The sequence below is a fragment of the Gorilla gorilla genome, chromosome 3, assembly GCF_029281585.2.
Source record: "Gorilla gorilla gorilla isolate KB3781 chromosome 3, NHGRI_mGorGor1-v2.1_pri, whole genome shotgun sequence".
Lineage (NCBI taxonomy): Eukaryota > Metazoa > Chordata > Mammalia > Primates > Hominidae > Gorilla > Gorilla gorilla.
In genome coordinates this window covers 64,587,240-64,614,786 of record NC_073227.2, presented here as the reverse complement: position 1 = coordinate 64,614,786, position 27,547 = coordinate 64,587,240, and the positions used below count along the sequence as shown (strand labels likewise).

Sequence of the window (27,547 nt, the reverse complement as noted above, 5' to 3'; positions counted from 1 at the left end):
AATGTTGAATATTGGCCCCCACTCTCTTCTGGCTTGTAGAGTTTCTGCCGAGAGATCAGCTGTTAGTCTGGTGGGCTTCCCTTTGTGGGTAACCCTACCTTTCTTTCTGGCTGCCCTTAACATTTTTTCCTTCATTTCAACTTTGGTGAATCTGACAATTATGTGTCTTGGAGTTGCTCTTCTCGATAAGTATCTTTTTGGTGTTCTCTGTATTTCCTGTATTTGAATGTTGGCCTGCCTTGCTAGATTGGGGAAGTTCTCCTGGATAATATCCTGCAGAGTGTTTTCCAACTTGGTTCCATTCTCCCCATCACTTTCAGGTACACCAAGCAGACGTAGATTTGGTCTTTTCACATAGTCCCATATTTCTTGGAGGCTTTGTTCGTTTCTTTTTATTCTTTTTTCTCTAAACTTCCCTTCTCACTTCATTTCATTCATTTGATCTTCCATCACTGATACCCTTTCTTCCAGTTGATCAAATCGACTACGAGGCTTGTGCATTCGTCACGTAGGTCTTGTGGCTTGGTTTTCAGCTCCATCAGGTCCTTTAAGGAGTTCTCTGCATTGGTTATTCTAGTTAGCCATTCGTCTAATTTTTTTTCAAGATTTTTAATTTCTTTGTCATGGGTTTGAACTTCCTCCTTCAGCTCAGAGTAGTTTGATCATCTGAAGCCTTCTTCTCTCAACTCATCAAAGCCATTCTCCATCCAGCTTTGTTCCATTGCTGATGAGGAGCTGCGTTCCTTTGGAGGAGGAGAGGCACTCTGATTTTTAGAGTTTCCAGTTTTTCTACTCTGTTTTTTCCTCATCTTTGTGGTTTTATCTGCCTTTGTTGTTTGATGATGACAACATACAGATGGGGATTTGGTGTGGATGTCCTTTCTGTTTGTTAGTTTTCCTCTTAACCGTCAGGACCCTCAGCTGCAGGTCTGTTGGAGTTTGCCGGAGGTCCGCTCCAGACCCTGTTTGCCTGGGTATCAGCAGCGGAGGCTGCAGAACATCGGATACTGGTGAGCAGCAAATGTTGCTGCTTGATTGTTCCTCCGGAAGTTTTGTCTCAGAGGAGTACCCGGCCGTGTGAGGTGTCAGTCTGCCCCTACTTGGAGTGCCTCCCAGTTAGGCTACTCAGGGGTCAGGGACCCACTTGAGGAGGCAGTCTGTCTGTTCTCAGATCTCCAGCTGCATGCTGGGAGAACCACTAGTCTCTTCAAAGCTGTCAGACAGGGACATTTTAGTGTGCAGAGGTTACTGCTTCCTTTTGTTTGGCTATTCCCTGCCCCCAGAGGTGGAGTCTACAGAGGCAGGCAGGCCTTCTTGAGCTGCAGTGGGCTCCACCAAGTTCGAGCTTCCCAGCAGCTTTGTTTACCTACTCAAGCCTCGGCAATGGTGGGCGCCCCTCCCCCAGTCTCGCTGCTGCCTTGCCGTTTGATCTCAGACTGCTGTTCTGGCAATAAGTGAGGCTCCGTGGGCGTAGGACCCTCTGAGCCAGGCACGGGATATAATCTCCTGGTGTGCCATTTGCTAAGACCATTGGAAAAGTGCAGTATTAGGGTGGGAGTGACCCAATTTTACAGGTGCTGTCTGTCACCCCTTTCTTTGACTAGGAAAGGGAATTCCCTGACCCCTGCACTTCCCAGGTGAGGCGATGCCTCGCCCTGCTTCGGCTCACGCTGGGTGCACTGCACCCACTGTCCTGCACCCACTTTCCGACACTCCCCAGTGAGATGAGCCTGGTACCTCAGTTGGAAATGCAGAAATCACTCATCTTCTGGGTCACTCACGCTGGGAGCTCTAGACTGGACCTGTTCCTATTCGGCCATCTTGGCTCCACCCTCCAAGATCTGTATATTGAGACAGGGAAATTGCAACAGAGAAAGAATAATTCACACGGACCCTGCTGTGTGGGAGACCAGAGTTTTATTATTACTCAGATCAGTCTCCCTGAGCAGTGAGCTATGATCACACCACTATACTCCAGCCTGGGCAACAGAGTGAGACTCTGTCTCTAATAAATAAATAGATAAATAAACAAACAAATAAATAAAATTATCAGAAACCTGTACTTCAGAGTATTTATTAGAGTATGTTTCATGAATTTCTTTGAAGATAGAGCAATTTTGGCCTGCTGCTAATTGTGAACATTTTCAGAGAAGAATCTGAGTAAAACAAAAATTGTCTGTAAATGACAAAAGACTTAAAGTGGTCATGGTTAAAGATCTGATAGGAGCTTATTATAATGTGGCATATAATGTTCTAAGATAACTGATTATGAGTGATTTATGTAGACAGAAAGAACATTGACAAATTTCTGGGAATTTCATAAAATTTTTGAAACATTTATATTAAAAATATATAGCTATACAAATACAACTTAAAGAAGGTTAAGCATTACTTTTTATTTGACAATGCTTCTTATGTAATTCAGTATCTCAAATAAATTTAATGAGTTTAACATCTCTCTTTTTACAAGATGAGAGAACATATTATTTAAGATTTTCCAGGGGTGCTCTGGGAAATCACAAAGTTAGTTTTGAGGTCAAAAAGACTATTTAAGTTTGATATTGAGGTGCTTGTCAAAAATGTGAAAACTTTTGAACATGTCATTAAGTAGGCTTACTACTATGAAACAATACTTATTTATTTAACTAGTGTGACAATAAAAGATTTCAAAGGCAAATACCGTAAGTTAGATAACTGTGAAAAAAATTTTAGCTCTTCTAATATTGAGAAAACTTGGTTTTCCTAAGCAAAGATCTGATAAATACAACATGAAACACAGGAAATTATTTTGCTAAGATACAAAAATCTTTGTTTCCTAAGTAGATTACTTAAAAGATAAAGAGAAATCTCTTATTTTTTAATAAGAACAGACCAATAATCCAAGAAAACTATCATTCTGGTTTTACATCATTATGCTTATAATGTTGTCTCATTTTCTTTAACTTAGAAATAAATCCATTCTGTCTTAGCAGCTGGCTACACATAAAATTCTTTTCCTACAAACCCTCTACATGTTTTTTAACATCCATTCAGTTTTGATCCTACTCTTTTCCTTTTTCTCATTCTGGAACAACCAGTCATTCTACCTTAGGACAAAATTACTCTTTTTTTCCCCTTAAAAAAAGAAATATATCCTTCATACCACATTTCTCTTTTTAAATCAAAAACACATCCTACTTTTCTTGCACACTTTGCATAAAGATTTTTTTTCTTTACGCTTTTTATTCATAGTAGTTTCATTTATTTTTAACCGTTAGTAACATTTCTTTTTTTTTTTGAGACAGAGTGTTGCTGTGTCACCCAGGCTGGAGTGCAGTGGTATTATCTTGGCTCACTGAAACCTCTGCCTCCCAGGTTCAAACAATTCTCCTACCTCAGCCTCCCAAGTAGCTGGGACTACAGGCGCGTGCCACCATGTCCAGCTATTTTTTTTTTTTTTTTTTTTTTTTTAGTAGAGACGGGGTTTCACTATGTTAGCAGGCTGGTCTCCATCTCCTGACCTCATGATCTGCCTGCCTCGGCCCTCAAAGTAAGCAACATTTCTTTTTCAGAGAAAACTAGGAAATAGACAATTGTGAATTGCCTGTCATATGTCAGTATTCTGTAGCTGAGTGGCACATTTACGAATATACTATCTTGTGTTTTATAGGTATATGCTATTTCCTCACGGTATAGTTTCTCATGTGTATTAACATACCCAAATATATTTAGTTTCTTTATACCATATAAAAACAAGATGCCAAAAATACATAAATTTAAATTATGTTCAGTAATGAATGTTTCTGTATTTTATTCTATTTGGAAATTTTGAAACACACACATAAACACTATATACATATATATATAATTTAGCATAATTTTAAGGTTGCAAGTTACTATAAATATTTTTTAGAAACTGAATTTTGGCAGACATAGTATAATACCAAACAAAGCTAACCAACATTTTAACTTATTTTCCTCTTAACTATTTTTAACCTTATTTGGCTACTAAATCCAGTAGAATAAAAATATATGCTCATATTATACATAATGCTAATAACTCAGAATACATAGCTATTTTTATTAAACCAACCGTATTAAACTAATCTTTTATATCAACAAACATATCCAAGTCATGTGAACACGAAAACTTTTCACATTCTGTATTTCCTGGGGTTTCAGGAATATTTATTTTATGTAAATGTTCATTTATCTCTAAGCCAATTTGAATAAACCATTACAGAATTTTATAAATTAATTTGGTAACACTATTCAGAAGTAGGAGAGTATCATGTATACATTACATATACATATACAAGTTTTCATGCGCGTCCATGTGAAGAGACCACCAAACAGGCTTTGTGTGAGCAACATGGCTGTTTATTTCACCTGGGTGCAGGCGTGCTGGGTCCGAAAAGAGAGTCAGTGAAGGGAGATAAGGGTGGGGCCGTTTTATAGGATTTGGGTAGGTAAAGGAAAATTACAGTCCAAGGGGGTTTGTTCTCTGGCGGGTAGGAGTGGGGGTTGCAAGGTGCTCAGTGGGGGTGCTTTTTGAGCCAGGATGAGCCAGGAAAAGGACTTTCACAAGGTAATGTCATCAGTTAAGGCAAGGACCGGCCATTTACACTTCTTTTGTGGTGGAATGTCATCAGTTAAGGCGGGGCAGGGCATATTCACTTCTTTTGTGATTCTTTAGTTACTTCAGGCCATCTGGGAGTATAGGTGCAGGTCACAGGGGATGTGATGGCTTGGCTTGGGCCCAGAGGCCTGACATTCCTGCCTTCTTAATAAGAAAAATAAAACAAAATAGTGTTGAAGTGTTGGGGCGGTGAAAATTTTTGGGGGGTGGTATGGAGAGAGAATGGACGATGTTTCTCAGGGCTGCTTCAAGCGGGATTAGGGGCGGAGTGGGAACCTAGAGTGGGAGAGATTAAGCTGAAGGGAGGTCTTGTGGTAAGGGGTGATATTGTGGGGATGTTAGAAGAAACATTTGTCGTATAGAATGATTGGTGATGGCCTGGATACGGTTTTGGATGAATTGAGAAACTAAATGGAATAACAGAAGGAGAAAAACAGGTATAAAAGGTCTAAGAATTGGGACGACTCAGGATATCTGATAGAGAGTGCCTAAGGAGATTCAGCATAGTCCTGCCAGCAAAGATTATTTATTTACTTCGAGAGTTAAGAGTGGCAGTTTGGGGATAGCACCAGGAGATATCAGCTGTGATGGCTTGGAGAAACAGTGTAAACCAGCAGTGTAAACAAGAGCAGGGCATGTATGAGTAGTTGAGAACGGTGAATAGGAGTATGACTAGACAGAAGATAGTAGGGATGACAAGTTTTTTGGGGCACAGTCTAAGTTGGTCTGGTGTCTGGAATGAGACTGGGGCCTAATAAAAAGGAGCGTCTACACAGGAGCTTAAATGGGCTGTACCCTGTAGCATTCTGAAGACAGGCCTGAATTCTGAGAAGGGAAAGTGGTAAAAGTATTGTCCGGTCCTTTTTAAGTTGGTGGCTGAGCTTGGTGAGGTGTGTTTTTAAAAGACCTTTAGTCCATTCTACTTTTCTTGAAGACGGAGGACCGTAAGGGATACAAAGGTTTCACTGAATACTAACAGCCTGAAAAACTGCTTGGCTGATTTGACTGATAAAGGCTCGTCTGTTATCAGACTGTATTGAGGTGGGAAGGCTAAACTGAGGAATTATGTCTGACAGAAGGGAAGAAATGACTGCGGCGGCCTTCTCACACTCTGTAGGAAAGGCCTCTACCTATCCAGTGAAAGTATCTACCTAGACTAAGAGGTATTTTAGTTATCTGACTCAGGGCATGTTGAGTAAAGCTAATTTGCCAGTCCTGGGTGGGGCAAATCCTCGAGCTTGATGTGTAGGGAAGGGAGGGGGCCTGAATAATCCCTGAGGAGTAGTAGAATAGCAGATGGAACACTGAGCAGAATAGCAGATGGAACACTGAGAAGTTATTTCTTTGAGGATAGATTTCCACGATGGAAGGGAAATGAGAGGTTCTAAGAGGCGGGCTAGTGGCTTGTACTATAGCATCATCTGCCTTTGCTGGTGTGTGGCGATTAGGCCTGGTGGAGCCGCCATCAATAAATCAAGTGTGATCAGGGTGAGGAACAGGAAAGAAGGAAATTTGGGGAAATGGGGTTAATGTCAGGTGGATCAGAGAGATACAGTCATGGGGGTCAGGTGTGGTATCAGGAATAATGTGGGAGGCAGGATTGAAGTCTGGGCCAGGAACAATGGTAATTGTGGGAGACTCAACAAAGAGTGGGTATAGCTGAAGGAGCCGGGAAGCAGAAAGTATATGCATCAGATGTGAGGAAGAAAATAGATTTTGGAAGTTATGAGAACTGTAGAGAGTGAGTTGAGCATAGTTTGTGATTTTGAGGGCCTCTAAAAGTATTAATGCAGCGGCAGCCACTGCATGCAGACATGAGGGCTAGGCTAAAACAGTAAGGTCAAGTTGTTTGGACAGAAAGGCTACAGGGTGTGGTCCTGGCTCTTGTGTAAGAATTCTGACCACGCTAACCATGCCTAGGAAGGAAAGGAGTTGTTTTGTAGAAGGTGCTTAGGTTGAGAGATCAGTCAGACATGATTGGCAGGGAGAGCACGTATGTTTTTATGAGAATTATGCCGAGATAGGTAACAGTTGAGGAAGAAATTTGGGCTTGATTGAAGTAATGGGGGCTGTCTGTGAAGCTTTGCGGCAGTACAGCCTAGGTGATTTGCTGAGCTTGATGGGTGTCAGGGTCAGTCCAAGTGAAAGCGAAGAGAGGCTGCGATTAAGGGTGCAAAGGAATAGTAAAGAAAGCATGTTTGAGATCTAGAACAGAATAATGGGTTGTAGAGGCAGGTATTCAGGATAGGAGAGTATATGGGTTTGGCACCACGGGGTGGATAGGCAAAACAATTTGGTTGATAAGGCGCAGATCCTGAACTAACTTGTAAGGCTTGTCTGGTTTTAGGACAGGTAAAATGGGGGAATTGTAAAGAGAGTTTATAGGCTTTAAAAGGCCATGCTGTAGCAGGCGAGTGATAACAGGCTTTAATCTTTTTAAAGTGTGCTGCAGGATGGGATATTGGTGTTGAGAGGGGTAAGGGTGATTAGGTTGTAATGAGATGGTAAGGGGAGCATGATTGGTCGCCAAGGAGGGAGTAGAGGTATCTTATACTTGTGGGTTAAGGTGGGGGGATACAAGAGGAGGACCCAAAGGAGGCTTTGGATTGGGAAGAAGGGCGGCAATGAGATATATAGCTGTAGTCCACGAATAGTCAGGGAAGCAGATAATTTAGTTAAAGTGTCTCAGCCTAATAAGGGAACTGGGCAGGTGGGGATAACTAAAAAGGAGTGCTTAAAAGAGTATTGTCTAAGTTAGCGCCAGAGTTGGGGAGTTTTAAGAGGTTTAGAAGCCTGGCCGTCAATACCCACAACAGTTATGGAGGCAAGGGAAACAGGCCCTTGAAAAGAAGGTAATGTGGAGTGAGTAGCCTCCGTATTGATTAAGAAGGGGACGGGCTTACCTTCCACTGTGAGAGTTACCCGAAGCTTGCCGTCGGTGATGGTCTAGGGGTCTTCCGAGGTGATCGGGCAGTGTCAGTCTTCAGCCGGTAAACCAAGAAGGAGTCAGTCAGAGAGCCTTGGGCCAGAGTTCCAGGAGCTCTGGGAGTGGCTGCCAGGTGAGTTGAACAGTCCAATTTTCAGTGGGGTCCCACACAGATGGGACGCGGCTTAGGAGGAATCCCGGGCTGCGGGTGTTCCTTGGCCCAGTGGCCAGATTTCCGGCATGTGTAGCAAGTTCCTGGGGGAGGAGGTTCTGGAGGAACGCCTGGCTGCTACAGTTCAGGCGTTTGGAAATTCCTGTGTGCTGGAGATGTGGCTGGGGTTTGTCTCACAGTGGAGGCAAAGAATTGCAACTTTTTTCTGTTATTGCACACCTTGAAGGTGAGGTTAATTAAGTCCTGTTGTGGGGTTTGAGGGCCAGATTCTAGTTTTTGGAGTTTTATTTAATGTCGGGAGCAGATTGGGTAATAAAATGTATATTGAGAATAAGATGGCCTTTTGACCTTTTAGGGGCTAGGGCTGTAAAGTGTCTCAGGGTTGCTGCCAAACAAGCCATGAACTGGGCTGGATTTTTATATTTGATGAAAAAGAGCCTAAACGCTATCTGATTTGGGATAAAGAAAAAGGAGCATTAACCTTGACTATGCCTTTGGCTCCAGCCACCTTTTTAAGAGTAAATTGCTGGGCAGGTTGGGGAGGGCTAGTCACAGAACAAAACTGTAAGCCAGACCAGGTGTGAGGAGGGGAGGCGATAAAAAGATTACAGGGTGGAGGAGCGGAGGCTGAGGAAGAATTGGGGCCTAGCTTGGCCTGTCAAGGAGGGGAGAGGTCAGATGGGTCTGTAGAAAAGGAAGATTAGAAAGACTCAGCGACACTTGGGGTCGGTACTGAGGGGACAGGAGGGAGGGAAAGAAGGAAGATTTGGGACGAGTTGCACTGGGCACAGAGACTAGGAAGGGACTGATGTGTAAAAGAATGCCTGGAGGTCAGGCACCTCAGACCATTTGCCCATTTTACGACAAGAATTATTTAGGTCTTGCAGGATGGAAAAATTGAAAGTGCCGTTTTCTGGCTATTTGGAACTACTGTTGAGTTTGTGTTGGGGTCAAGCGGCATTGCAGAAGAAAATAAGACGCTTAGATTTTAGGTCAGGTGAGAATTGAAGAGGTTTTAAGTTCTTAAGAATACAGGCTAAGGGAGAAGAAAGAGGAATGGAAGGTGGAAGCTTGCCCATAGTGAAGGAGGCAAGCCCAGAGAAAAGAGTAGAGACACGGAGAAGGGGTGGGGGTTTCTTCCCCTCCAGAAAAGCAGAGAAGGGGTTGGGACACGGAAATAAGGGATTGGGGCACAGAGATAAGAGGTCAGGATGCAGAAATAAGGGATAAGGGATTGGGGCACAGAGATAAGAGGTTGGGGTGCGGAAATAAGCGATTGGGGCACAGAGGTAAGAGGTTGGGGTGCGGAAATAAGCGATTGGGGGGTTCTTGCCCCTTAGGAAAGCGGGACTTGCCACTACGGGTGAAGGGGAAGGGGTTGAGGGGTACTTGACCCTGCCCCAGGAAAGCGGGACTTGCCGCTAAGGGTGAAGGGGAAGGGGTTGAGGGGTACTTGCCCCTGCCCCAGGAAAGCGGGACTTGCCGCTAAGGGTGAGGGACCAAGGCAGGCGTCCCTGCGTGGTCTGACACCCTTGAAACGTGAGTGTATAATCAGAGAGGCGTCCCTGCAATGATTAAATACCAAGGGAAGGCTGCCTTCCCAGTCCGTGACCAGCGCTGGAGTTTTGGGTTCACGGATAAAACATGTCTCTTTTGTCTCTACCAGAAAATGAAAGGAATTGAAATTAAGAGAAGGGAGAGATTGAAGTGTGGCACCAAGATTGAAAGGAGAAAGAGGTTGAGGGATAGTGAGGGAGGTTGGAGAAGAGAGTAAAAAGAGGCCGCTTACCGGATTTGAAATTGGTGAGATGTTTCTTGGGCTGGTCGGTCTGAGGACCTGAGGTCGTACGTGGATCCTTCTCATGGAGCAAAGAGCAGGAGGACAGGGGATTGATCTCCCAAGGGAGGTCCCCCGATCCGAGTCACGGCACCAAATTTCATGCGCGTCTGTATGAAGAGACCACCAAACAGGCTTTGTGTGAGCAATAAAGCTGTTTATTTCACCTGGGTGCAGGTGGGCTGAGTCCGAAAAGAGAGTCAGCGAAGAGAGATAAGGGTGGGGCCGTTTTATAGGATTTGGGTAGGTAAAGGAAAATTACAGTCCAAGGGGGTTTGTTCTCTGGCGGGTAGGAGTGATGGTCGCAAGGTGCTCAGTGGGGGTGCTTTTTGAGCCAGGATGAGCCAGGAAAAGGACTTTCACAAGGTAATGTCATCAGTTAAGGCAAGGACTGGCCATTTACACTTCTTTTGTGGTGGAATGTCATCAGTTAAGGTGGGGCAGGGCATACTCACTTCTTTTGTGATTCTTTAGTTACTTCAGGCCATCTGGGAGTATAGGTGCAGGTCACAGGGGATGCGATGGCTTGGCTTGGGCTCAGAGGCCTGACACAAGTAAACCTAAATATACATAGCCATACAGACAGCTTCAAACAGAGATCTTAGAGTTTTATTCTAAAATTTTAGTCATGATTCAGTAAAACGTATTAGTAAAAAATCACTGGTTTATCTCCACTTTACATTTGTATCCAAATTGTATTTCTGGAAAATGGGACAAGTTAGGGTTACCTGTTTACCTACATTTGTAGAGGAGGCTTTTAAGATTTTTGTTTATTGTTGATAAGTAATTTTCTGGAAGTTGTGGACTAAATTTTGGGTGATGGACACTGAAGCAGTTTGTTTTCAAAACGCCTATTATTTTTTTTCCTTTTGTTTAGAAGCAAGAGTTATCTCCCAGGAAGTTTGCGTAGCAAAAAGATTGCCCTCAGGTCCTAGAGAGGACAGGGTCAAATACTTATGCCTGAAAGGCACAAAGAAAGGATGTAAGGTTTCTCTGAGGGCATTCTGAGGCATATCTATTATCATAGATTTAAGGTATTATTTTCTAAGTGCAGGACAATTATATTTCCAATGTTTTGACTTTTTAAAGTATCTGCAAGCATCTTGATATGAACAGGAGAGATTTGGGGATTGTTAAGAAGGATGGGTGGGCTTTGAATTGCTCCTAGTGCTGCATTTCTGTTTGTATAGACTCAATTTGTAAGACAATGGTAGTTGTTTTAAACTCTTCAGAAAACTGTGTTGCAGCCGGAATAATAAAGAGGCTGACCTACCTATCAAATTACATTATCTTGAATTTGCTACTTCATATCAAAGAACATATTTCCAACTAAAATGGAAATAAAGATCCCTATGAGTTTCATGCCTTTAGAATGTTTTAATAAATTGTTACACAAAGCCTTTCTAATGTTCTTTCTCTCTAAGTGATGCGGAGTTTTTCCTCCTTAGCTCAACTAGATTTGGGTTCTTTTCTCACAACCAAGAATAATTAGGCACAAGGTCATCAAAGAGTGAGTGGAGCAGAATTTATTAAGCAAAAGGAAAGCTCTCAGCAAAAAACAAAAAGGGGTCCTGAAAGCAGGTTTCCAGTTGCTTCCTTCACAATTGAATACAAGGGCTTAAGGTGTGAATTCTACCCCATCCTTCAAGTGCACATTTGGGTCCTTAGACTGAGTCCCTCCATATTGATTTATTTCTCTTACTGCACATGTGTTAAGGAATGGAATTTTCCACTGTGGGCATGTTTAGGCAAGACCCCTGGGCAAGTTCCCTTATCTGCACAAAACATTTGGTATAAATGCTTGTGGGGTGGGTTGGAAGTTCTCCAGGGACCCTTCCCTTACTGTCTGCCTAAAGCAAGTTGGATAACTCCTTTCATAACTGCATAATTCCATATTAGGAGAGAAGGCCTTAAAAATAGTTCCTCTCAGGCTCTGAAGATCAGCCTCCAGTTAAGCCCATTTCCGACCATAGAGTATTTTGAACAAAAAAATCCTTTCAAATATGATTGTCAGGTTTTGAATGGGACAAACAGTAAATTTTCCTGACACAATTGAATCCCCTTTTGTCCCCTAATTACAAAGACCCAGAAGAGATGGACCCTTTTCCTTTAATTATTTTTTTAGAGATCAAGAACTCATTGTGTTGCCTAAACTGGTCTCAAACTCCTGGGCTCAAACAATCCTTCTGCTTCAGCCTCCCAAAGTGCAGGGATTACAGGCATGAGCCAACCACAACCACTCCCCACCACCTTTTTTAAACCAAAGGGGTATCTGTTCCATGTGACTCAAAATCAAAATCAATAAGCCCTTTTATAGGCTAACCACAGATACAAGAGACTTCCCCAGAGAGGGTGCAAAAGAAGCCACCCTCATGATCCAGTGCCACTACCAAAGATAGAAGAATGACAGATGTAGACAAAACCTCCTACAAGCTGGTCATGCCAGTAGGATATCAGCTGCAAAAGGGGTGCAGCCCACATTTCTGTTCAGCCATCTTCGTATCTCAGGGCCCCTATCTAACAGTTGGCCACCTGAAGATGCAGGCCTGACAATCTGTGTGCCCTGACAGGTGTAAAGTCAAGCCAAGCTCTCAAGATATAAAGTGAGACAAATAGGAACGCCATGGCTGTCCTGGGAGGAAAAGGATCAATAATCACTGAGTACTTAGAACCAAATTTGTGAGAGTCACAATTCAAAGGAATAATTCTTACAAATTTCTCCTGCTAATCTGAATTTGGAAAGGACTGGACAGGAAAAAAAAATCTCACCTTCCCTCTCAACTGGCCACTGCAGGTAGAGATCCGGGAAACTGACTCAGTAAGAATTCTTTGCTGGCTTAGTCAGTGGCAGCCCCAGAGTTGTTGAGTGACCTAGCCAGTGCAGTCCCATCCTCATCACCAAAAACTGCAGAGAAGGAAAACAATATTTTCATTCTATCCATCTACATTCTTGGCTGGGACTCTGTAACCAAAGACATTAACAATAGAAAAATATACACATTTATTTAATTTAAGTTTTACATGACATGAGAGACTTCCTAAGGAAATGAAGACCCCCCAAAATGGTTAAACCTGAGTATTTTTATGTGAGATTTGATGAAGTGTACAGTTATGAAAAAGTGTGATAGGGCAAAGTATGGGTTAAGTGAAATAAACTGGGGGAAATTTAGCAAAGTCTATTCATTCTGATTCCTCTTTCCCCTCCATCTTTGGAGATAAAGATGCCCCTTTCCACTGGGTATATGGAGGGCAGCTCTCATTTGAGTTTCTTATGAAATGCTTCAGGAGAAAATCAGAGATACCCTCCTGCATTTGCCATTTCCCAATTTCTTCAGCTTAAAATATTCAATGTGTCAGAGCTCTGTATTATGGGGTAGTGTGTTCTCAACCTCCTCACCTACTAAAACCCATGTTTTCCTACCTTGTATTACCATGTTTTAAAATATTATGTTTAAAATACCATGTTTAAAAAATACCATGTTTTACATACCTGGTATATTGGAAATCTACTTCTAAGTTTTCTTCCTAGGGAAACTCTCATACTTGTGTGCAAAGACATGCATAAGGTGTTCATTACAATGATGCTTAAAATAGCATAAAAGTTGATCATACTGAACTGTTCTTCAATAAAAGGTTATAGGGTGGAATAGGGAAGAAAGAAAGAGCACAGTTTGCATGCACTTGTCCAGGTGGATAATACCGAGCTGGAGAAGACTTGAATCTGACAATCATCTGCATTAGCACCAGAGATTTTTTAAGCCCTGGACAACATGAAACATGGAGAAAAGCATTATGTGATTAGTTATCCCTTAGTAATATACTAAATCAAATATTGGTATATATGAAATAATGAATAAGAATTGATCTTATACTGGAGTTTTCTTTTTCCTAGTACTATTGTCTCATTCGGCCTCAAGCTGCAATAATAATGCAGAACAATCCAGATTATAACCTCCTAAAGCACCGGCAACCTTTTATTCCTATAATTCTTTCCACCAAATTATTACATTGTTAATAAAAGAAGCCCTCACTTTTCCGAAAAGTAAAATTTTATTCTGAAACTTTAATGGAGTGTGGCCTATAAGAATAACTGCCATGCGTTGCAGGTACTGTGCTTATTAAACAATTCTTGATATTTTAATTTCTTAAAAAAATATTTTTATACCACTGTAGGCAAGGAGAAAAACCCTTTTTCCTTCTAATTTAGGTTCATTGGTGGGGCCCAGCAAATTAGACTGACAAAAGACAGATTAACAAGAGAAAAACAGGAGTTTATTAAGGAGTTCTTCATGGATGCAATGGGAGAACTCTGATGAGTAACTCAAAGGGGTGATTGGAATTTAGGGCTATATAGCATCTAAACAAAAAAACAACAGATTTTGTAGAGAAGTGGCAAGACAAAGGAAAAGAACTTTGAGCTTGTAAGGGCAGCAAATTGTGGGAAGGTAAATATATGGGGGAAACTAATGGAACATGAGAGCTACAGTAGTTCCCCCTTATCTGCAGTTTTGCTATCCGCAGTTTCAGTTACCTGCGGTCAACCGAGGTCTGCAAACAGGTGAGTAAACAACATCAGATCAAAAATATTCAGGAAACAGGCCGGGCATGGTGCCTCATGCTTATAATCCCAGCACTTTGGGGCTGAGGCAGGAGGATCACCTAAGGTCAGGAGTTCAAGACCAGCCTGCCCAACACAGTGAAACCCTGTCTCTACTAAAAATACAAAAAAATTAGCAGGGCACGGTGGCAGGTACCTATAATCCCAGCTACTCAGGAGGCTGAGGCAGGAGGATCGCTTGAACCTGGGAGGCGGAGGTTGCAGTGAGCCAAGATCACGCCATTGCACTCCAGCCTGGGCAACAAGAGCAAAACTCTGTCTCAAGAAAAAAAAAGAAAAAGAAAAAATTCAGGAAAGGGAAACATAAAAAAATAAAATAAAATAAAAAATAGTACGATTTTTTAGAAAAACAATACAGTATAACAACTGTCTAAATTATATTTACATTGTATTAGGGATTATAAGTAATGCAGAGATGATTTAAACTGTATGGGAGGATGTGTGTAGGTTATATGCAAATACTATACCATTTTATATCAGGGACTTAAGCATCCACAGAAAATCCCCGGGAAGATCAGGAACCAATACTATGTGGATACAGAAAGATGACTGTATGGTACAATATAATATTTTGAGAGAAAGAGAGACTGTATTCATATAATTTATTGCAGTATATTGTTATAATTGTTCTATTTTATTATAAATTATTGTTGTTAATCTCTTACTGTGCCTAATTTATAAATTAAACTTTGTTATAGGTGTGTATGTATGGGGAAAAACCTGGTATGTGTACTATTTGCTGCTATCGGTTGTTTCAGGCATCCACTGGGGGGCCTTGGGACACATTCTCCACGGATAAGAGGAGACTGCTGTAGTTACTAAGGTTTATTATGTGGATCCTTCTGGTGCTGTCTCCAGGCTGATAAAGGTTTAAAGTTGTCTCTGGTGATTAACTTCTATTTTTCCTAGTAGAGAGGAGGGAGGGGATACCTTTGTAAATTTATAGTCTGCTTAGAGCTTGCCTTGTATCTATTTCCAATTGTCTTCAGTTCAAAATCATCAATATGCCAAGTGGCATATTTTGGGGCAGCATATTCTGCTACTTTTCATAACCTTCACTGAATTATCCCCCAAGTATGAATATATTGACTTGCCAGATGGTCTAGATTCCTATGACAGCTTTTTTTTTTTTTTTTTAACTAAAAGCTTTCAGGAACATGGCAAAGTAGCTCAGTGGATGAACAAGACTATTGATTTAGCTGATAATGTTCTAGAGTTAAGAATTTGAAATACCATGACACAAATTCAAGTTCCCAGTTTTACAGTAATGGAAAAGCTAAAATTTTCTTTTTTTTTTCTTTGTGTGTGTGTGTGTGTGTGTGTGTGTGTGTGTGTGTGTGTGTGTGTGTGAGCCAAAGATTTATGTCTTCATTTCTTGCATTTGAAGTACTCTTCGATGACATCCTTGGCCTGAGACTCCTTGCCATAGTCCTTAACTACTGCACAACTGCAACCAACCACTTTATGAGGCTTCCCCTCTCTGTCAGTTTTACAGAGGCCTACCCTTTCCCCTAGTTTCTTGTTGTCATCAACCTTAATTAGGTTGATTTGGTGTTCAGCACAAAGGGCCTCCACCAACTTGACGTACATCACAGGCTCATCACAGTTGGATGCAAGCACACAAAGGTGGGCTTGGTGCTTGTCTAAGCCTTTGGTAGCTTCGTGAATTCCACGTGCTAGGCAATCGTGGATGAGGGCAGTCTTCAGCACCTCCTGTAAAGCAGTATTAACGTCCATTACACTTCCAGCAGCAATACCTTCCTCGGCCATGGCAGTGGGTTACCGGTGAAGACGAATCTTTTTTTTTTTTTTTTTTTTTTTTTTTGAGACGGAGTCTCACTCTGTCGCCCAGGCTGGAGTGCAGTGGCACGATCTCGGCTCCACTGCAAGCTCTGCCTCAAGGGTTCATACCATTCTCCTGTCTCGGCTTCCCTAGTAGCTGGGACTCCAGGCGCCCGCCACCACGCCCAGCTAATTCTTTGTATTTTTAGTAGAGACAGGGTTTCATTGTGTTAGCCAGGATGATCTCGGTCTCCTGACCTCGTGATCCACCCGCCTCGGCCTCCCAAAGTGCTGGGATTACAGGCGTGAGCCACTGCGCCAAGCCGTGAAGCCGAATCTTAAATGCACCCAAGCCTCCGCCTCTGCACGACTCGGCGGCAGCAGGGAAAGAGGCCTCACGCGCCGAAAAGGTAAAATTTTCTAAACCTAACAGTGAGCAAGAAGACTATTATATGTGAATGAAGGTAGGGGTTTTGAGTTCTTTATTTTATTTTATTTTTTTTACTACTAAAACAAGATAACCAGAAAAGATTTATAAAAGGTTTAAATTGCAGGACAGAATTCACATAAGAAATTGAATATCTGAAATAATCACTTAGTTGAAGTAAACTATATGTTGGGGTCAGGGTCTGAAATCAACTATTAAAGTTTAGTATAATCAAAATTATTTTTGAAACTTCTTCAATAGATCATAAAATATACTGAATTTTAAAAACTATATTCCTATGTGCTGTACAGATATTATTATATATTATTGTACAAAGTATGGAGTACATAATGAAAAGTATCTTTACAAAGTATAATTTTATAGTATTGTAATAACATAAAAGAACTACTTGAATTTATGTAAATTAAATGTATCTGTAATGAAATCCTCTGTATTAAGAAAAAGAAAATTCAGTTGGTATTTCTGTGTTGATAAATCTTTTCCGTGAGAACTTTTTCCCAAAATAATGCATCAACAAGAGTCTTCTTGAATGTATTGATTTATACTTTTCCATTAAAGTTGTATGCAATTATTAGATCACTTACTAAGTGTGTCAACAGTGCGACTATTAAATAAACATATATAATGATCTGAGAAATGTTCATTATATATTGCTATTGTTTTTGAAAGCAGGTTAAATGATTTGGAATTTAGATCTTTATTCGTTTCCCTGCTTTTGTTTATATTTGAAAATTTCTGGCCAGGCGTGCTGGCTCACGCCTGTAATCCTAGCACTTTGGGAGGCCGAGGCGGGTGGATCATGAGGTGAGGAGATCGAGACCATCCTGGCTAACATGGTGAAACCCCGTCTCTACAAAAATACAAAAAATTAGCCGGGCGTGGTGGTGGACGCCTTTAGAACCAGCTACTCGGGAGGCCGAGGCAGGAGAATGGCCTGAACCTTCGAGGCGGAGCTTTCAGTGAGCAGAGATCGCGCCACTGCACTCCAGCCTGGGCCATAGAGCACAAGACTCCATCTCAAAAAAAAGAAAATTTCTCTAAAAAAAGGTTTTTTAATTACTCACTATATGCCTTTTTATTTTATGTAGTACATGCTTTTACTACATGTGATCCAAAGGTTTAACGGTACTTAATGTTTGAGTAGTTCAGATTTGAGCTCTTCTGTATTATACCAAGCATTTTAGTGAATATATTCAGTCTTTGAAATTTTGAAATAAATTTCTGAAGATTAATCTAATAATTCACGTGAACACAGGACTGATAGTTCACTTAGAATTCCATGAAGGAATGTAAAAACTGCTAATTTTGTTCAGGACAGTTATCCAGCTAACTAATTGGCACCTCCTCGTCATTAGGACACACAAATTCCCGGGAAAGTGCCAAAGTATTACTGTGAAAATAAAACTGCAAGAGAAGAGCCTTCCTCTATTTCTAGTATTTATTATTTATTTATTTATTTGCTAAGGAAGAAAAAAATGCAGTTCTTAAAAGTTTTGAGTATTGCTAGGGGATTTGCTTCTGTCTGTTTATTAAATAGCCCTGAAAAAGTATGTAACACATTGAATCTACTCTCCTAGGGAAACATAGGATAACAAAGTGGGTTGGTCTTTCACTCCAGAGACTTAAGAAATAGTTCTAGTGTCATGTCAGATTGAGCATGTCTAAGGTGAAAATTAGAAATCTGAAATGCTCCAAAATCTAAAACTTTCTGAGTGTCAACAACCTCCCACAAAAGGAAAATTCCACACCTGACCTCATGTGATAGATTGCGGTCAAAAGACTGTCAAAACTTTGTTTCATGCACAAAATTGTTAAGTACATTGTATAAAATTACCTTCAGGCTGCGTGTATAAGATATTGATGAAACATAAATGAATTCCATGCTTAGACTTGGGTCCTATCCCTAAGATATCTCAAATATGTATTTGCAACTATTCCAAACTCTGGAAAAATCTGAAATCCAAAATGCTTCTGGTCCCACACGTTTCAGAGAAGGAATACTCAACCTTTATTTGGTTGAGCGGTACTCCCTATTGACTTTCACATTTGAACAGTTCAAACAAACAGCGTTCACCAGTTGTTTGTAAGGACAAACGTAGAAAAACATGAAAAGAAAACCATTAAGTGTAAAAATGCCAACACTGAATTTGAATAAAAGAAGAGTCAACCATTCTAATCAGAGGTGAAACTTTAAAATTTTTGCTTTCAGCTTTCACAGTAAAACAAGTAAAAATTGCCTATCTGCAACATTGTTTTTTAAAATTTATACAACTATGCCCTTTTTATGTTGTACTTACATTCCCTTGGAAGGAATAGGTAGGTATACTCATCGAACCTTGTTATTATTAATATTAACCATTAGTATTGACTGTTAGCCTAATATTGAGTGAATGCTTTTGATGAGAGAAGCACTACTGATGGTCATTATCATGGTGTAATAATATTAAAAATCATTTGTAAGCTGGGCGCAGTGGTTCCCGCCTGTAATCCCAGCACTGTGGGAGGCCAAGGCAGGTGGATCATTTGAGGTCAGGATTTCAAGACCAGCCTGGCCAACATGGCGAAACGCCATCTCTACTAAAAATACAAAAATTAGCTGGGCACGGTGGTGGGCATCTGTAATCCCAGCTACTTGGGAGGCCGAATTAGGAGAACCGCTTGAACACAGGAGGCAGAGGTTGCAGTGAGCCAAGATCATACCATTTGACTCAAGCCTGGGTGACAGAGGGAGACTCTGTCTCAAAAAAAAAAAAAAAAAAAAAAATCGCTTGTAGAGGAAATATTAGAATGTTTTACTACAATGTTATGTAATTATTTGGGGAGTCAAATAATTTTGTTTAGTGATCAGTGAGTTTAAATTATTTGGTGAATTAGAAGTGTCCTATCATATTCATTTGTATAATCAAACCTATATGCATATAGATTACACTTAACTGAGTTTTTTTTAAGGACTATTACAAAGAAAAATTGTCAGGTCCCACCTTAGACTGAATCTGAAACTCTGGGGGGTGGAGCCCAGCGATCTACTTGTAACAAGCTGCTTAAATTTGAGAATTATTGGCTGTAAACCCAGCTCTTTGGGAGGACTAAGTGAGTGGATCACCTGAGGTCAGGAGTTTGAGATCAGCCTGGCCAACATGGTGAAACCCTGTTCTCTATTAAAAATACAAAAATTAGCTGGGCATGGTGGCAGGCACCTGTAATCCCAGCTACTCAGGAGGCTGAGGCACAAGAATTGCTTGAACCCCGAGGTGGAGGTTACAGTGAGCCGAGATCCAGCACTGAGCCACCCAGCCTGGGTGCTGCAGTAAGACTCTGTCTCAAAAAAAAAAAAGGGGGAGAGAATTATTGTGTATTCCATAGCTACTACTAGGTTAGTATAAGCTACAAAATATAGTAAAAATATGTTAAACTGTTTTTTGTGTTTTAAATTTCTGTGACTATTTTTGTTGATTGCCTTTATAAAGATGTTTGTGTAGATGTTTCTGAATCTCCTATCTAATGACTAATTAGATGTTTCTAAATTTCCTATCTAATGCAAGGAGACTATATAAATCACCCCGGGATCATGTTAAAATGCTGATTTTCTGTCTCTCCCACATCCCATCAAATCAGAGCCCTAAGATGTGTTGATTCAGTATTTGAAGTAAGGCCCTGGGTCAGTATTTTTTTTATGGTGATTCTGGGTTTGGAAAAGAATCACTGTTCTCGACTTCCTAACATTTAATTGAATTTGTATCTTAGCATGAATAAGTGTATTAATCTATTAAGAAGCTGTGGAGCAATATATATATACTACCTCCCTCTCTAGACTTAGGCTGCTCAGGCAGTGAAGCACATCACTTTGTTTTAGTAAATGACCCTGTTTTGTGTCCTCACAGAATTACTGCCTGTATGGTTGATAGAGAAGAGCAGCCGCCTGATATAGGATGGACATGTCCCTCACAGGCTTATCCTGGCCAGACAGAATGCCATTTATCCTCACCTTGAATAGCTGGAATCAATTAACACAGTGAGAAGAGCAATGAGACTCCAGGCAATCATGCAGTGTTTTGATCTGTTCATATGTTGGAGGCAGGAGAGATGAAAAATGGACAAAAAGATAAATTAGACCTGTTAGTATAGGTTAAAGGAATTTAGAAAAGGAACCAATAGGCTTCTATTCTCACCATGGGCAATACCTTGGATTTCCATATTTTAACTTAAGGCAAAGGTTATGTTTCATACTCAAAAATAGGAACAGGTAGAACTTCAATTTTTCATGTATGTTTGTAATTTTCTCAGTGTACTAACTCATAGTCTACAACACAAGATGGATACCTTCTTCCATCCATTCCCACTGATTTCCCTAAACATAGACAGATGAAGAGCTGTTTTGAAATACTGTGAGACCAATCCCTCTTTCTGACTGTGTTAATTTATTCTGGCTCTGCAAGGCCAGCATGAATGGCACTCAGCTTTGCCAGCTGAGGTCTGAGTGAATGTAGGGAACCAGAGATCTTGCCCATCCTGAATCAGGCTGATGTGTTTGTTCCAGATCCTGTTGCTCTTACTTTTCTCTTAAAGACAGAAGCATCTCTTGACTTTGATCCAACTAAGACTATAAAATGTAAAAGCATCTTTTCAAATCTGAATCTGTTGAATTAAATATTCTAATATGGTTAAAAGGGACTCTAAAAACATATCTTTTTAATTTCTAAAATTATGCATGAAAATGTTGTCTCGGCTGGGCATGGTGGCTCACGCCTGTAATCCCAGTGCTTTGGGAGGCTGAGAAGGGTGGATCACCTGAGGTCAGGAGTTCGAGACCAGCCTGACCAACATGGAGAAACCCCATCTCTACTAAAAATACAAAATTAGCCAGGCACAGTGGTGCATGCCTGTAATCCCAGCTACTTGGGAGGCTGAGGCAGGAGAATCACTTGAACCGGGGAAGCAGAGATTGCAGTGAGCTGAGATCGTGCCATTGCACTCCAGCCAGCCTGGACAAAAAGAGCAAAACTCTGCCTCCAAAAAAAAAAAAAAAAAAGAAAGAAAATGTTGTCTCATTTAGTGAAATAAGTGCTTTTAAGAGAAACATTTCTTTATGTATGTTAACCTCTCTCTTCACTTCTTTTATATATGCATCATTATAGTTTACTTCCAGAAATCTTTGGCTTAGTAACTTAGGGTGAGTAGTAGCCGGTTATTCTGAAGATCTTTGTTCGGTTTTCATTAATTCTTTTAGTTTTATCCCGACTCTAACTCCAATTTAGAAATGAAAATACAGTCATTGATTTTTGTTACTGATGTTGATTTATTTATTCATACTCTACCCTATTTCTATTAGGATGTGTGGCAATTCTGATATTATTCCTGTTTAAAATAATATGAAATAGTAAAAGCGGTAAAATTAAAGTTTACACAAGCCTTGGGAAGTGTAAGCATTTCTAAACTATAAGAAAAAGTAAAGCTTAAAATATGAATCCGTTTCTTGTTTCACTAATAGCCATCATGATTACCTATATTTAGATTCTAAGTATACTGTCTCTGAGATAATTCAGAGGGCTTTTAGGTGTCCTTAATTATTCTAAATGATAAGGTTATGTAATTTTGCATATTTCACTCTTTTAACAAATACTTATCGAATACTAAATTTGTGCCCAATTCTGTGCTTAAGACCTTAAATGAATTACAGTGAATGTGTAATGGAATTGATCCTTTTAAATTACAAAGCAATTTTTTATGATTAAAATAGGCTGACTGTATTACTTGAAATGGGATGAGGAGGATGTAGTTATCTTTTGGCAGAGTATGATGAGCACTACAGACAGAGATGCAACATTGATTGCATCCTAAATATGTGAGTTCCCTGTTATTTTGATGTGCACAGCTTATTCTACATTCCTTTCTTTTTCTATTAATGAGAAGGAATAATATTCACTGATTCAGTCAGTAGCACTTGGCCATTATTTGCTGAGCTGTGTAAACAATGAGCAGCTGTATCATTGTTTATATTACATGATTTTGTTTATTCATTTAAAAAATTTTATGACGGTACTGTAGCTTAGCAGCATTGCTTATGGTAATGAAGAAGTTAATTAGCAATATTGAGCAAGACTTTAAGACATGAGTTTTAATAAGTAGTGCTAAAAATATTACAGTAGTCATCCACAGATAAACATAATAAACCTCAGACAAATGGGGAAAATGGTCAAATTATGAGAAAAAATATTTTAGAATGCTTTGGCTTTGTGGTTTCAAAAGAATAGTACAGATAAATACACATTCACATACCAAGGACACTGCTAATTTCACTGGTGTTTTTTCCCTCTTAACCTAAAACTACTAAATGGTAGAAAATGGAAGCTTACTTTAACAATAAATAAATAAATAAGCAATAATCTTTTAATATTAAATTCATGCTGATAGAGAAAGAAGACTCTGCCAGTAAAGCAGTCAGACAGCTTACGAAGGATACTGGAATTATTTGAGCTTTCTAGCCCAGAAATATTGACAGACATAGTCTGAATGTGTCAGTCTGCTTCATTTTAGAGCCAAAGTCTTAATTCAAGCACTGGGAAATCCATAATTGCAAAGAATCCCATAGTCACTGCTGATATTTTTCTCTAATTATAAGTGACTTTGTTGTATCATAAGCCTATTTAAGAACTCTTGATTTTGATAAGAAACGTATTCACAGGCTCCACTGACTAGACCTGGCATTATCAGAAATTAATTTCTATTGGTTCAGCATTAGAGTGTCATGTAGTAGTTGATACAGTGATACAAAAACACTAATATCAGAGTATTTAAATGTGGCATCAATTTTGCCTGAGGGCCAAACAGAGGTTAAACTTGCATTTCTTGATATCAGTGGCTTAAGGGATTCTATGACTCGTTTTGGGATTTCATTATGATTGTGGCAGATGATGTTACTTTACCTTATCCTTTTGTCATGCCACCATCAGCAGTGTCTCTATATCTGAGCCAAGTGCCTGGGTGATTCAGTATGTATTTAATTCCCATAGACCTTCAGAGGTTGTGAGGTTATTTTTAATGAAAAAAGGGTGTTTTCCCTCTATATATATATGGTATGTCCACATGTGAGTGGGCTTTGCCAAAAATTATTAAAGCCAATAGAAGTTAGATTGGTGATAGGAAATATCTTGAAGAGAGGTAGTTCTAAGAAATTGTATATAGAGCCTCTCAGTGAAGGTTCTTTGCTGAATGAGTTATGACCACACTCAAAATTATTTTATTTTATTTATTCAACATTTGGTGAATATTTATGATATGCAAAATACTTTACTGAAAGCTGTGGGAGATAAAGTAAGAGCCTTGGCCCCATAGATGAGGAATTCATTATTTGATTATAGAGGCAACAAACTTGAAGAGTCAAGTTATGCCAAATAACAAAATTTCTTATTTTTGTGAAATTTATCAAGTTAATAATAATAAATCTTAAACAAAATAATATACATCTTATTAAAGTTATGCATCATGTGGACTTATTTTTATTTAAATGAGATATTTAGCAAAATCTCATATGACACTCCTAGAAAATGAAGAAATGTGGACTACATTAGATTAGGTTAAACTATATGAAATTGCCAATATCTGACAGTTTTGATGTAAGAAAATGCAACTTTTATGACTTGACCTAATATAATGTAACGTCCTCACAAGTAGCTTGAATTACCCAAAGAGAATAAAGTAATATGTTTATTAATCAGAGTTAGCCTAGAAAGTAGTCTTATGAGAATTTTGACAAGCTTTGTCCTTGGCCCTCTCTTGCTCAATATTTTTCATCAATAACTTTGACGAAGATATAGAAGATATGACAATTTGAATTGCTAGATGACAGATTATTTAGAAGGAATACCTGAATAGACCAGATGACAAAATCAAGAATCAAATGGTTTTGAACAGCCTATATCAAGGATCTAAAATTAAAAGATGAAATCTAACACAGCTAAATGTTAAGTCCTCTGCTTAGGTTTTTTTATTTCCTTGTGTATTATACAATTCCAAAATGTGAGACTCTGCTTGACATGTGAACAACAACAAAAACCCCTTAATTCATTTTAGGCCAGCAAATACATATTAGTTGACTCACTTTTTTCCAGTCACTTCACAAGATGCTGCAGATGCAATGAATCAAACACATTCAGTCCCTGTCTTCACAAGTTTACAGAATGTGGAGAACCACAGGTTCACTTTGTAACAACAGTTTGGGGTATGGGGTGTGAAAGATGAATGCAGTCTTCAGGTACATTAATAATAGAATGACACCCAGAACAAAGGTGAACATTTTCATGCTATTCCCATTTGGTCAGAACGCTTCCTAAGAATTGGGTTCAGAACTCCTGGGTATCAGCTTTTAGGAGGAATGTCAAAATGTGAGAGTTGGTTCACAGGAGGATGCCTGTGTTGGTATGAATTCTGAGAACTATAATCCAATAGACGAAAGGTTGAAAGATGAGGGTATTTAGCTAATGGCTATCGAGTCTAATTGCCTGGGTTCAAAAATGGCTTCACTGCTTTCTAGTTATATAACGTTGGGAAAATTACTGAGCCTTTCTCAGCCTCAGTACCCTTATCAGTAAAAGAGAAATTATAATAGTACTTATATGTCAAGTTTGTTAAGAAGAGTGAGTTAATATTTGTAAAGTACTTAAAACAATGAATGACATGTAAGTGACATGTGAGTGCTATGTGTAAATAAATGAATAGATGGATAAATCTATAAATTGATAGGATTCATAGGTGGCTAGATAGGGGATAAATAAATAAAGGGGGTTAGGAGGGAGATTAAGAGAGAGACATAGAAGGTAGTTTGAAATATCTGAAAAGAAGCTTTGGAAGAGAAAGTATTCATGCTTCATTCTTCCTAAAAGGAGCATGATCAAGTAGCCAGAAATCACTGGGTGAAAACAAATTCTTATTCTTTGATAAAATATACTTTTTTTATTTGGCCAGTTTTTATTCTGCAGTGCTCCAAATCTCGTTCATTTCCAAAGTGATGCAAAATTGGCAAAATTAACTTCAACAACTCTGCCTCTTCACATGATGCCTTTCGTGTAAAGTAGGTGGCACTGCTTTTAAGGTCTAAAATTTCAAAATATTGTTACCTACCTTCTAACATGGAAACAAAATGTAATCTGTTAATGATTGGAACCTGAGTAAATCCAATGTTAAGGTATGGTTGCCTGTTGACTGATAATATAGCTGACTTAGAGGGGTAACTGCAAATCTTCTTGTCTTGTTTCAGGAGCTCTTCTGCCACAGATTATCTGAATAAACCCATAGAATTTTCTTAATCTCTCTCTTTCTCCTTCTTTAACCAAATAAAAGCTCATCAATGCAGTGCTATTTCTAACATTATCAGAGATGTATTCTGGCAACTAGGCATACTGCAGTGAGTTTATCCTTTTTATAGAGCTTGATTATTCTTAATGGTTTTAGGGGAATCTTTCTTGCTAAGATTAATTTAATGTAACATTTCCAGAGTAAAAACTTTGGTTAGGAAGAAACAGTGGAGCTTTTGGAATGGTATTTTTAAAAATTACTTCTTTGGGAGGCTGAAGCAGGAGAATCTCTTGAACCTGGGCCAGAGAGGTTGCAGTGAGCCAAGATCATGCCACTGCATTCCAGGCCGGGTGACAGAGCTATTGGCAGTGTAGGTTATATAATTAGACAATAGAGATTTTTTTATGTGCTTAAAAGACATATATCTAAGACAGTTATATATACTAGCTGGATAATATGTACAACTTTATTTGCAGAATGTTCGTTTCATGTTTCCACTGATCCATACATTCTACATTCATGCTAATAGAAAGCCATTCAATGTTGGTTTGATGGCTGTCTTCAGAAAGGCTGATTTCTTCTTACTAGAAATGTATAAAGTTTCGAATGGATTTGTAAGCAGCCAGTTTGTAGCATTTAGTCAATAGTTCTTACTCTTCTTCCTACGGTTTAAATATTCATTCATTCACTCACTCATTCTGCTTTGAGTGAGGTTATTTGGCAAGCACTGTGAGGATGTAACATATGACTCTTGCCAAAAATGAACACCTTCCCATTGGGGACAGACTTTAAATAAAGAAACCAGATGGAGAAAGAATAGGAAGAGCATTCGTGAGATGATAAAATAATACTCAAAGAGGGAAAAGGGAGACCATGGGGAAAAAGAGGAGATGCAAGGTATTTGACAAGGCACCCTTATCTTAGCCGCTATTGCCATTAGCCATCGGAGTATTACACTTCCCATAGTTTTTGTTTGTTTTTATTTTTAAACAGATTCCCTATCTGAATAGGACATCATATTGGAAAGCATAAGCAATGTGTTAAAAAATTGTAGCTCTTACCCCATAGATGAGCTTATAAATTAATAAGATTTTTACCTTAAATGAGATTTTGTTCCAAAAATATTCTACCATTTGCCCATTATGCTTTCACATATCTAGGCACACATCTAGGATAGGCTTATTAATGTATAAATAAAATCAAATATTTTATATTGACAACTCTCATTTTATAGTGGCAATAAAAAAATAGATCTTTGTGAAGTCTTAAGCTGATTACTTACGAGATCCTTCAGTATTAAAAAAGAGAATAAACTTGTCACACTGCTAATACTGTGATGCTAAGACTGATGGCATTCATGAGTACACAAAAGATAAAGAAAAATTTGAAACAAAATTAATTAAAATACATTTGTTAGACATTTCTTAGTTTCCCGGGCAAGGTATATACCTTGAGAGGTTGCTAGAAGCAACCGGAAAAGATAAAAGGATTCCTCTTATATTCTATAAATGATAAAATTTGTGAATAAGTCAATAACATCACAATTGAAGGTATCATTTTTCTCTAATTGATATGTCACATAAGATGAATTATTGTTTTTCACTAATTGCATATGCTATCCAGACATTATTGGACTTCCTGAAATTCTATAAAGATTTTCAACTATCCTCACGTTATCTTTCAAATATCCCAGCTTTTAGTAAATATTAAAAGTATAGTCATACTTTTTTTTAAAACAAAAAGCATAGGTACATATGACAGTGATTTGGGAATGACTAATTTTTTTGCTAGACAATATCTAGCGCTATATGCTTTGAAAATATTATTGTATGTTCTTTACAATTTTATAAAGTAA

At 39.2% G+C, this 27,547-nt stretch overlaps 2 protein-coding genes across 49 annotated transcripts in view; one reads left to right on the top strand and one right to left on the bottom strand.

Moving 5' to 3' along the window:
* The window catches only part of ADGRL3 (adhesion G protein-coupled receptor L3), an 860,164-nt gene that overhangs the window by 553,637 nt on the left and 278,980 nt on the right, over positions 1 to 27,547 (top strand). The window lies entirely within an intron of this gene.
* LOC101147574 (small ribosomal subunit protein eS12-like) lies at positions 15,518 to 15,949 on the bottom strand. The gene has a single exon (XM_055385316.2). The coding sequence runs from the start codon at positions 15,939 to 15,941 to the stop codon at positions 15,540 to 15,542; it is 402 nt and encodes a 133-aa protein (XP_055241291.1). The 5' UTR covers positions 15,942 to 15,949; the 3' UTR covers positions 15,518 to 15,539.

What these genes read in the sequence shown, in the direction of transcription:
- LOC101147574 (XM_055385316.2), bottom strand. Translation starts at nt 15,941, where the DNA reads ATGGCCGAGGAAGGTATTGCTGCTGGAAGTGTAATGGACGTTAATACT.